Below are 11,008 nucleotides of genomic sequence, written 5' to 3'. Positions count from 1 at the left end.
AAAAAGAAAAAAAAAAGAAAAAAGCTCTTCGATTTGCGTTAAACGGAATTTTCGTGTTTTCGAGAACAGTGGTGGGCACTGGGCCAACTGATCACCGATAATTTCTCTACTTTCCTCGCCTTGCCTCGCGCACTCGCTCTCTCTTGCTCACTTTGATCTTCCGTTGCTTTTCTGTGTGTAATTCATTCATCTTTCTTACCTTTGTAACAAGAGTCTTGTCTCCCGGGCTCCCCCCGCCTCTTACTGCGAGCGCTTTCTGCTGATGTGGTAGGCTAATCTGCCCTCAACCGAGGAATGCAAGTATACACTTTGCGAATGCGGTGTAGGCGCAGCAGTGATCCTGATCACTTGAGTTTGGTGAGCGGCCATTGTTGCTGAAGCTGCTGACACTCACTTGTCTGTCTGAGCGACACTGCAGCGGTTATGTGCAGGAGATTCAGCCCCCTTTACTGATTCATCTAAATTCTACGGATGACGCTCTTGTACTTGACCTCTATGCAAAGCGGACCCGCCCCATCTCGACCCAGGTGACCCTCATGAGCTGCAAGTTGTGTGGGCAGCAATGGTGACGGCCTATAAATTAGGAATTCACGACGCCTTTATAGAGCGGGCAGCAAGCCCCAAATAGCGAGGTCTTAGAAGACCATTCTATGTACGTGCTGCTGCACTGAATGTGGATCGTGACTGCGCTGAGAGAGACCACATGCACCGGACACATTTGAAAGTCCCTCTATTCAATCATCATTACTGTCTTGTTGAGGTACTACTGGATTAAGGCGGGAGTCTGGGCCATCTCGTTGTAGAGTAGACTGCTTGTAGTAATTTTTATATGGTCCGAGGTATGTACTTAGATGGCATGATCTATTTGGCGTGCTATAAGAATTCGATGTAGCCTTTGCCACTCGACGAGCTAGACACAAGTTCGTTAACAACCTATATTTGCCGATAGGAGCCCTCCTACTCATTTGACTACGGAGGTGGATGAACCTGTTTTCAGGGCCAATTGAGGCGCAACTAGCTTTCGATGCTCACTCAGTACGTCAACAGATGCGAATCAATCATGAGTAGCACTCGAAAATTAGGTTAAGTTATGAGGACACTACTCAGTACAGTGTACAGTATAAAGAGGCTTGCCAATCTGATCATGAAAATGAGAATCCTATTTGACACACCGCCTTCCTGGCCGCCACTCTACCTTTTTCTGCCACATGACGTCATACAGTATCAACACTGCGAGAATCTGCGAGAATTAACAAGAAAGAAAATGTCTCTGTCTTGCTTGCTTCACACTGGCCCCTTGCGGCCCCTTGCGGTCCGTATCGCACAGAGAAGACATTGTGGAAGGTACTATGTGATATGAACTAACCCGAATTATAGCTCCCTACATGGGGCTTGCATCTGTCGAGGTTGCCAGCTCCACGACCGACCTTTACAAGGCGATACGCGAATACTACAAATTTGTAGTGATCCACTCAGTTCGATTTTGTTCAAGGCTGGCCAGCCAACACAGTGGCACCATACCCCAAGAACAGATATGCGCGTTCTAATCGGCCATTCGAGTGAGGAACCGTGGCCTGACCAGTGTGGCGCCCTCGACATGCTCATGTGCCGCTTACTTCACCCTCCTTTGGCCATGAGAGTACCACTACAACACCACCACCGTCATTAAATGGTTCCCTGGGCTCTCTGATAGGTGTCTACCTCCCCTACTGGCTTTCCTGTTTCAGCCATCTAAGTCCGTCGTATTGCCAGGTAGGCCCCACTTCATCCACACCTTGAGGCTAGCATGTAGGGCGATGCTATTGTGGCTCATATAGAGTCGTTCGATGCATCCAATGATATTGTTTCGTATGCACGCATCGAGAATCCTGCAGTCAACAGCGGGGAGAGACAAGAGACGGCGCTGGGTTTCGCCCCTTGGCCTACATGGTTGATAAGGAGGACTAACCTATAAATATAATACACTATTTTGTGGCGAAGGCTGATGCGCAGATCATCATCTCCAGCACACCGTATCCATGCTCATTTTGATGACGGTCTCTGGCGAACCTGCACCACAATCTCAGAACGCAGCTTTTGGTAGGGCCATGTGTCTTGCAAGGGCTACTTACTGTCCGTGATCAAAGTCTTTCGTGTACTGCTGGTCTCTTTTGGACGAGAATGAATTCATGTTCTCTTGCCACATCATAGGTATCTTGGACTATTGCTAACCGCCGTCGAACAGAAGAAACTGAGTTTTTTTGATCCATTTGGACAGTATTGGCAAAAACAAGGTGTAGAAGAATCAGGTCTACGAGGGACCGATCTGCTACAGCTCTGATGCGACCCACCGTGATTCAGCAAGAACACTTGGTAGCACGCATCCAAACCTCAACAGTATGAGCATCGGCCAAGACTGGAACACTGGGAATTACGATTGTCCCAGGAATTGGGATCGCAGTGCGAAGGCGGAAGAAGACAAAGTATGGAAACGAGTAGCAGCGGGCGAGTAATCAAGAAAGCAAAAAGAGCTGGACTGAGTTTGTATGAAGGTGATATCAACAAGAGTTTGTGACAAGGGCATTAGTAGTCTCGGCAGTAACATAACAGTCATCCTCTCAGTTAGACATCGAGACTGGAGACATTTGACCCTAGGTCTCGACATGACATCATGTCTACTGGAGCTTCGTTATAATTAGGATTAAGAAAAGGATATAGAACATAGACACAGAGACGGAAGGTAGGAGGAGGAGAAGAAGGAGGAGGAGGAGGAGAGGAAGAAGGAGGAGGAGGAGGAGAGGAAGGAGGAGGAGGAAGAAGAAGAAGAAGAGGCAGAGGAGAAGTCATTATCGGTCTATACCAAGTGAGGCAACCTTTCCAGCAAATCTAGCACCAGCACTACCTCTTTTGTGCAACTTCTCACGCTCCTTACTGTCGAGTGAGCTCGGAGCCTGTGTGGGCGATACGACGCTGTTATCAGTGCCCGGGCCTCGAATCGTTGGTGGTGAACCTGAGATTTCAGCTGTACTCTTCCCAGTGGGAGGAGCGGAAGGAGTACTGATATAATTGGGCACTCTTGCGGTCCTCTGACTCAAATATAGTTGGGCAGCTGGCGAAAGGGGAATAGGCGGAGGCTGCAGAGGAATCTCGGCGCCGTTCTGGACGAGGATCTCTGCAATCGGGAAAGGAATCGCTTTTACAGGAGGACCTGCGGGTGACCTGGTTGACAGACTAGAGGCCGACCCCGGTGATGCAGGATCAGCTGCGGCTAGGGCCAGAAACACGGCATGAGTATTGCGAGAACGGTCGGTGATATTCACATTGGCGCGAAGCGCGATGCCATAAAGTACGCCTTGGATGTCGTTTCTTTTGATTGCAGCAAGAAGAGTCTCGTCCGCCGTAGCAAAGCGGGATAAGGGGGAGGGTAGCGCTTGGACAAATACTCGTTCACTATACTTGGCCGTAATGAACTTCAACCTTTGCTCCCTAGTAGAGGTGGCGATTGGCTTGTGCAGCTGATCAAGTGTTGCCTCCCAGATCATGTTACTGACACGGTTGCCGATCTGCAGGAGGATTTCAACGATGTCGTTTGAGAAAGAGTGCACATCCAGCGTCAAAGATCGTATCTTGGAGATATGTGTCCCAAGTGATCGATGAATGCCACTGCATTCGATGCACAAGACAATTCCCAGATTAATAGACACCCATTCGACCTTAGATGTGGAGCCGCAATCAGCACACCAATTGTTGCCTTGATCCGCATCGCGGACTGTCTGGAGTAACTTGGAAGGATTCTCCTCAAAGCCATGGTTATCACGAACGTAACTTGGTCTTGCGCCTACAGTGGTGCGACGAGTGACGTTGTTATTAGAGCCAGTTGATTGGGAGTGTTGAACAGAATATGAGGTGGTCTTTCCGGTCAGCACCGATCCGATATCACGACTGAAAGAGGCACTATCGTTGTCCGTGGCGATTGGTGGTGGTGACATGCCGCGACCCTCTACTGCACTCTGCAGAGCGTTGTTGATTGCTCTTATCCAATTGGACATATCCTCCTCGGAGGTGGCCTGGTAAATGCGTTTGTACTGTGGAGTTATGACTTCGAAGCAAAATCGCCGCTCGGCGTTTCGGGCTTCTCGGACGGATGCCATTCTCAGATCAATGGGATCCATGTGGAGGTCAAGCTTCTGTTTCCAGTTGCTGTATTCCGAAAGTTTTCCCTGATCTAAGACAATCCAGAATCTGTATGTGGTTAGTTTTAAGGCAAACTGAAAAGGTGGGTGAACTCACTTGTGCCAGGCTTGTTTGTTGATGCCTTTGGGATCAATATGAGAGCCTGGGCGAGACAGCGCCCACAGAAGACCTTCCTTCCTTTGTTGGCCTGCGTTATCATCAGTGGGGTTGAGAATGGAACGCGAGTCAATCTCAAAGAGCGCCATCATGATGACTGTAATCGAAAACTGGGCGTGAACATACCGTTTGAGCCCGCCGTCGACGCGAGGATGGACAACCCGGCCACCGGTGTAGTGGACGAGTTTGCTTGTGGTAGAATTGATGAGTTGTTGCTAGCCACACTTCGCAACTGGGAGCCGGTGCTATCTGCGCGGCCTAGATCACTTTCTAGTTTCTGAGTTCCATTGGTACTCCCTGAGAATGTAGACGGGGCGCCTGCCGAGATTAGGGTGTCGGGTTCGAGAAAGGTGTTGCTGCTCTTTTCCAGTGCTCTCCGCTTTTCTTCCCTCTCCGTTCGTTGAAACTGGAATTCCTTGTCCGCCTGCCCGACCTCATGTATCAAAGCATCCAATTGGGGAATCATATTGTCAACCTTTTTGGCGGCCGCAAGGAAACTCTTCGCCTGGGTATCAGCATACTTAGTAAGGTGAGAGAGAACCTCTTGCTCTTTGCGACCCCCGTGCAGGTCCTGCATGAACGAGGAGTAATCAAAACGCTTTAATTCGAAATTGCGCCGCTTAGCCTGATACTTCGAGTCACTCTCCGCTCGTTTTTTTTCCTTCAAAGAATCCTGTCGCTGGCCAAGATAGCGACTGACATAGGCATAATAATCCCTACTCTCCTCTTCAAACTCTTTTTTCTTGGCCTCGGCCTGTTTGATATCGTTATTGTAGAGTTTGACCAATGGCTCAATAACGAGTTTTTGAAGTTGTGTCGTATTTAGTCGCTCATAATTCAGAATCTGGCGTGCCGTCTTTTCAAAATAATGGTCAAGTGCAGGCTGGATCGCGTTGGCATTCGAAGTAGAAGCTTCGTTCAGTGCGGAAAGAAATGCTTCTACAGCATCGTTACAGGCCACTTGTGCTTGCTGGGCGGCCTCGGCCTTTTTGAGGACTTTCTTTATCTTCGCTCGCATATTCCCTGTCTTTTGCTCCAATGCTTTCATCGTCGCACGGAACAACGGGCCATCCTCAACCACGCTCATGTCCTCTCCGGGGCGCGAATGGGGAAGATCGACCTTGACAGGAAGGGGGGGTGCATACCCAGGTGGGGGCACAAAAGCCGTGTCGCCGACTTCTGGGGGTGTGACGGGCACAGCATGAGGGTTAGATGCTGTATCTGCATCACTGGAGTGCGAGACGATGGACTGTGAGGAAGGAATACGATTCCGAAAAGGGACAGGGATTTCTAGGTTTGGTGAAAAGACCTTAGGACTGGGGAGAGCACGCTGAGTGCTGTGCACCCAAAACGAGAAATGAGCGAGGGTATTCAACCGATTGGCTCTCTGGTCATAATCAAGGAAACTGCAACTGTTTCTCCAACCGCCCCCTTTATCCTCTATGACCTTGGGCGGTTTCCATTTCCACGACCATTCAAATTGCACCGAAGGATTACCCGAAGTCGAATAATCTCCCACCAGCTGCACATTAGAATTGTTCTGGAGGTTCGGATTGGCGTGAAACTCGCGAGTGATAAGATTGTCCAGATCTCTAGTGTTTGGCGCATGTGCGAAAGTGAGGCCTGTTAGAACGGTGTCGGCTACTTCGGGCAGAGAGGTAGAGACCCCATTGACAGTGGCATTGGCCGCGTTTCCCGTCTGTGTTTGTCTAAGGATAAAGGTAAAATTGAAATTCAGCTCGTCTTCGTTGGTCAAGCGCAGGAGGAATGTTGGCACCGGTGCAGATGGCGAAAGATCAGGGTCCTGTCCACAATGAAGCGGTTAGCTACTGGTGTTTATGCCCCCCCGAAAAATCCAAGCGATTACCGCCACGGTATAGCCAGCGTTCTCGATTTACCTGTATGTATTCGATCGGGCTCTCATCGCCAGCCTCGCGCCTAGCGGTGTATCTGGTAGCAGGAAAGGAATTGGGAACGAGATGTAGGAGCACTCGGCGCCTAGAATTGGTTATCGTTACAGCAGCGATCGTGACTAGACGGGTCCAAATGAGCCACAACATCCGTTGCATCTTTAATTAAAGAGGGGCGTACATTTTGCCTGATCTTTGAAATACAGGTTCCCGGAGTCATCCAGGCGGCTTCCGACATTGCCCATAGTGAAGTGGCTGGAGGTATCGAATCACCGCTCGAAACAGGAGAGACCGGAGAAGTGACCGGTGGGACTAGGAGGGGGCATCGACAGTCTGCGCTCCCGTAGCCGGATGTGGCGCCAGACTAAGGCTAAGGCGAAAAAGAATGAGATTCTCGAGAGGATGGGTCGTCATTCAGACAATTGATGGATCACTTGATTATTTGCGACCAAAGTTGTTCGCTGCGAGACGATCGTGTACCATGTGCTGGAAGTCACGAAAATGGCGTGCGCGCGGAGGAAGGGTCGCAGAGGCAATGATCACTAGGAGGAAGGAGCAGAGTTTGCTGTTCTGAGTTCAGGTATGATAAGCCAGGAGGAGGTGTTGTCCGAAATTCGCGGGGAGGAGGAGGTAGGGAGGAAGGGGTGCTGTGTGGTAATTGAAGGGAGGGAGGAGGGGAAGAGGGGTGAGGGCAAAGGGTAAGAGAGGTGGAAATAGAGCACGCCCAGAATGGCAGACAGATCCTAGCAAGATAATAGCCCTTTAAAAACTGCAGAAGACACGGCAAACGAGAACCCCCGAGGAACAGATGTGGAATCTGGCCTTTGAAGTTGTTTGCGATCTGAGAGAGGGTGAGAAAGAAAGAGAGACGGAGGGCATGTAAGTAGGCCAGGGCGAAGCAGTCGGGGGCTAAGGCAGAATCGGGTAAGATGCTCATTTCTCAGCCGGCTGACCTGCGACAACTAGGCTTGTGTTTGTGCCTTCAATTTTGCCAGTTGTTTCCTCTTCTGTCACTTCGTACGTATCGTCATTTCTCTGAGGAGGCTTGATCAAGCTATTCATGGTCTACCTTCTTCATGATGCCTGTCAACAGCTCCCCAGTTTTGTTATCAGAGTCCAGTCATATGACAGCCCGCACCAGGGAATTCTCCTATCCCTCGTGTAAGCATAGGTTTCAGTTCGCCCCCATTTCCTTTTAATCCGAAGCCTGTCGTCCTAAATGGGTTGCATCAATCCTATCAAAACAAGAGCTCCCTTCCGTGCTCGCAAAGCAGATAGAACGGTGGGTGCTTCACAAAGCGGCTGTCATGTAGGATCGGATGTCTAGGCATAGTGATAGTGACCTGCGAGAGCCATTTGAGGGACAGTGTAATCCATTTGTCTCCTTCCGGCTTTCCTATTCTTTTCTTTTGGTGCTCCAGGAACGCCATCAGAACCCAAACAGCTATTCTGCATGCTACCATCCAGTGGCGTTTGAATCAGTCGCATTCTTAGCTTATTGCATTGAGTCCACAGCATACAACCTCTTAGCAACATACTGGCTGCATTCTACTCGTCGAGCGCAAGCTCTATAACCACCAGACAATTAGCTAATGTAGAGACGACACCCGGAGATCCCCACAGGCGGGCTGGAAGCTTAAATGAGAACAGATTCATACAATGGCGCAATTAGTTGCATTTTGACCTGTTCTGGGCTTAGGACGAAACAATAAGGTCATGGACATCAAGAATAAACCAGGGAGGGGTCTGATAACAAAGGTATAATATATAAACATAGTCGCTGAGGAGACACGCAACAGAGCAGAGCGAAGAGCCTATTGAAAGGCATAATAAAGATATGAGGGGCAAGGGGAACGAAGGATGGAAGAAAGCTTCGACGATGTTCAGCAAGTGATCATTGCGAAAGCCCTGTACGAATTAGGTCGACGCAGGCAGGATTCCGGTGTGCCTGAACATGAAGGAGTCAGGCATCTATAAATTAACAGTACCTCCTTCAACACCCCTATGATCTTGTGCGGAATTGCCCGCCTTGAACCTGGAGCCGGCATTGTCATCTCCTTGTGCCCAGTTCATCAAGTGGCCTTTGACATCGCGCATCTCGTGGACCTTTTGTGCCAGGTCCCCCCTTGCTCTGCGTGGCACGTGCGCGTCGCTGCGTTCATTCAGGTCCTCTTCGTCTGAGCTGGAAAGAGAGAGTGATGAGCTGTTACTTCGCTGAAGGAAAATCATTTGATTTCCCTCATGGTTCTTGAAATCTCGCTGCTCATTCTTCAATGCCTCCATTTGCGCAGCATCCTTTTTGCAATCAAGTGTGGTTATATGAAGGCCTACCAGGTTGGATGAAATGAACTGCTTGAGAAGAGGAAGATACTCTGCATTGGGACGATAGGTGCCGCTATCGTTATCGATGAAAAGCTCGTAGTCAGCTGGATCGACCGATATTTCCAATTGATTTTGCGACTCATCCGCGGAATAGTTGCAGGTCTCTGATGGATGCGGGGTGTCAGGTTGTCGGTGATGGCGATGCTTTCGTCGTCGAAGAAAGAATTCCCCAGAGTACGCGATATAGATTGATACATTACTGTGCATGGTGTGCTTGCTTAAGAGATCGATGCCGAATTCCTTTCCAGTCTCCGTGAAGCGAAATTGTCCGTCAAGTGTAATAACATAGGTGAAAATTCTCCCACCCTGTGCATAGTGAACAAACTCCAAAAACTTCTGAGTAAGTTCAAGACATGGCGATGCGAATTGACCGGTAAGAGTTGTTTTGTCGAAGTTGTAGATGCGCTCATGTTGATGATGGAGCGCTCGGTTGAGAATCCTGCCACGAAGACTGTGGGACGTGAACATTCCGGCCACAAATGGTTTGAATTCGACATAGCGATGATAAAGCTCGGCGGGCACAGGGCCTTTGAGTTGTATTTGAATTGCTTGAAAGCTAGAATGTGGGCAGTGAGCTTGTTGTACTTGTTGTACCTATATGCTTGGATTGGAACAGGTAGACGTACTTGTATCGACTGATTGTCTTTTGACCATTCTGGCTCTGAACCTCGTCCTTGGTGCCTGCTAACCTGCCAATAAGGGGAGAGAAATGCTTGAACCAGTAATTTGGTCCAACGGTGTACATATGCGCTCCTTCATCACCGGGCGTCTTGCCTAGGCAATCGATGCTGATCACCAAGTGTGAAGCCACGTCGAGGCGTCGTGAAGCCAAGGCAGCAATGTTGCCGAACAAGTATACTCGTTTGCTTCCCAGTCGCTTCTTGACACGATAAGATTGTTCCTTAATCGAAGGCCAATTATCATCGATTGAGTCTACTTCAACGTAGGCGTTTCCCAATTTATCATCATGGTCAGTCGCATCCTCATCGTAAACATTACATTTTAACTGGAAGCCAGATGCCGGAACATTGGCCACAATCCAACTCTTCTCCCAGACTGGATCTCGGTTCTTTCGCACTGTAGGTGTGCGGAACGAGATAAAGGGATCCTGCTTGTGACGCTGCGGAAGGTCGACGATTAATTGAGCATGAACATAAGGATCCGAAGAGAAGGTACCAAAATCCGCGCAAGGAAGGTTGACGCCACGATGAAAAGTGAATTTAACGGTATACCCTGGCGGAGCATAAGGATACGGGGTACTATCAAAGCCCCCAGCAGGTTGCGATTGCGAGCGTTCGTCCCCGTGCAAAGTGGCCTTCATGGCAGCCGCTCTGTCTTGCACGTGCTCTGTCTTGTCGAAGAATCTGGGACCATACTTATCTACCGGACGCCGTCGACGTGTCCGCGGTTGCGCTTGTTCCATGGGAGGCGGAGGGAAGGAGTGGAAGCTGGATAAAATTAAGTACGATAGCAAGTAATGGGGTAAGGGCCCGCGGGTCCGCCAGTTACCTGCAAGAGTGTGCGGGGATCAGCAAGCAGGCGCAGGATGATGCAGGAGACGTCTGAGGTTCCGTGCTGTTTTTTAATTGTTCTTGCTCTTCCTTTTTTGGGGTTCTTTGCTTTTCTCTTTTTCTTTCTTTTTGATCCCTTGTTTTGTGTTTCGATTCCTCTTTTTCAAAAAGCAGGTGCGGGCATTTAGGAAAGAGATCCGAACCAGAAATAAGAAAGATACGTGGTTGGGAATCCACTCAACCACACCTCGGAGTTAGGGGAACTGACATCATGCGGCCCCTCCACGGGGAGAGGGAAAATGAGGGAGAGGGAGAGGGTGTGGGGGAGAAGAGAGAGTGTGTGCGTGTGAGAGTGAATGTTGTTGGTCTCGGCAAGGCTTCTTTCCCGTCGATCGTGCCCCCCGAGTGAACGATGACGGAAGGACGGGACCGAGTCTCCCTGTAGGGCGTAGCGGAGACCACGTTCCACCTAATCAGTTACAGATTCCACAGTACGTAATAGGTAATCAACAGTGTACATCGTCGCTTGACAATGAGTAAAGTCCACGATACCTGATGAGCCTGCCCCATACAGTGTCCATCGTACACAGTCGCTGATCGATGTAGACTTCAATGATCCAAAGTACCATGCGCCAACGCAACTTGGAATGATATTAAAAAAAGATTGGGTTTGCACAAGAAGAGAACGAGCGGCGGAGCGATTCTCCATAGGAAGGTATTCCATGTACTCATTTATGTACAGAATGCAAACTAGATACTCGTATTTGCATTGGGTTATCGCAATCAGGTGACGTCATTCTAGGCTACCGCGTTGAATTTATTTTTGGTGTACAGTACGACCAACCATTCCAACGAATAATGATCCAGGCACTTTAG

General features: G+C 49.4%; 4 protein-coding genes across 4 annotated transcripts; 1 reads left to right on the top strand and 3 right to left on the bottom strand.

The window, feature by feature from the left end:
• The first annotated feature begins 889 nt into the window (after positions 1 to 889).
• On the top strand, positions 890 to 2,000 carry BO86DRAFT_29301 (uncharacterized protein). The gene is made up of 4 exons (XM_025667394.1): positions 890 to 1,035; positions 1,120 to 1,266; positions 1,378 to 1,752; positions 1,818 to 2,000. Exons 1-3 carry the CDS (start codon positions 1,025 to 1,027, stop codon positions 1,667 to 1,669), a joined length of 450 nt encoding a protein of 149 aa, XP_025522026.1. The 5' UTR covers positions 890 to 1,024; the 3' UTR covers positions 1,670 to 1,752; positions 1,818 to 2,000.
• An 825-nt stretch (positions 2,001 to 2,825) lies between these two features.
• BO86DRAFT_404959 (putative ARF GTPase activator (Csx2)) lies at positions 2,826 to 6,484 on the bottom strand (the record flags this gene model as incomplete). Its single annotated transcript, XM_025674053.1, has 5 exons — positions 2,826 to 4,221; positions 4,270 to 4,360; positions 4,456 to 6,133; positions 6,228 to 6,361; positions 6,421 to 6,484. The coding sequence occupies 5 exons, from the start codon at positions 6,482 to 6,484 to the stop codon at positions 2,826 to 2,828; spliced, it is 3,363 nt and encodes a 1,120-aa protein (XP_025522025.1).
• Positions 6,485 to 6,570: 86 nt separating this feature from the next.
• Positions 6,571 to 7,367, bottom strand: BO86DRAFT_28828 (uncharacterized protein). The gene has a single exon (XM_025667369.1). The coding sequence runs from the start codon at positions 7,174 to 7,176 to the stop codon at positions 6,733 to 6,735; it is 444 nt and encodes a 147-aa protein (XP_025522024.1). The 5' UTR covers positions 7,177 to 7,367; the 3' UTR covers positions 6,571 to 6,732.
• An 843-nt stretch (positions 7,368 to 8,210) lies between these two features.
• On the bottom strand, positions 8,211 to 10,044 carry BO86DRAFT_326512 (C2 domain protein; the record flags this gene model as incomplete). Its single annotated transcript, XM_025668573.1, has 2 exons — positions 8,211 to 9,177; positions 9,248 to 10,044. The coding sequence occupies 2 exons, from the start codon at positions 10,042 to 10,044 to the stop codon at positions 8,211 to 8,213; spliced, it is 1,764 nt and encodes a 587-aa protein (XP_025522023.1).
• Between the last annotated feature and the right edge of the window lie 964 nt (positions 10,045 to 11,008).

This window comes from Aspergillus japonicus (assembly GCF_003184785.1).
Source record: "Aspergillus japonicus CBS 114.51 unplaced genomic scaffold BO86scaffold_116, whole genome shotgun sequence".
Lineage (NCBI taxonomy): Eukaryota > Fungi > Ascomycota > Eurotiomycetes > Eurotiales > Aspergillaceae > Aspergillus > Aspergillus japonicus.
This window is presented reverse-complemented; position numbering and strand designations above follow the sequence as displayed.

What these genes read in the sequence shown, in the direction of transcription:
- BO86DRAFT_29301 (XM_025667394.1), top strand. An exon ending in GAATTAACAAGAAAGAAAAT is followed by an intron (nt 1,267 to 1,377) that starts GTCTCTGTCTTG and finishes CCCGAATTATAG; the next exon opens with CTCCCTACATGGGGCTTGCA.
- BO86DRAFT_28828 (XM_025667369.1), bottom strand. Translation starts at nt 7,176, where the DNA reads ATGAGCATCTTACCCGATTCTGCCTTAGCCCCCGACTGCTTCGCCCTG.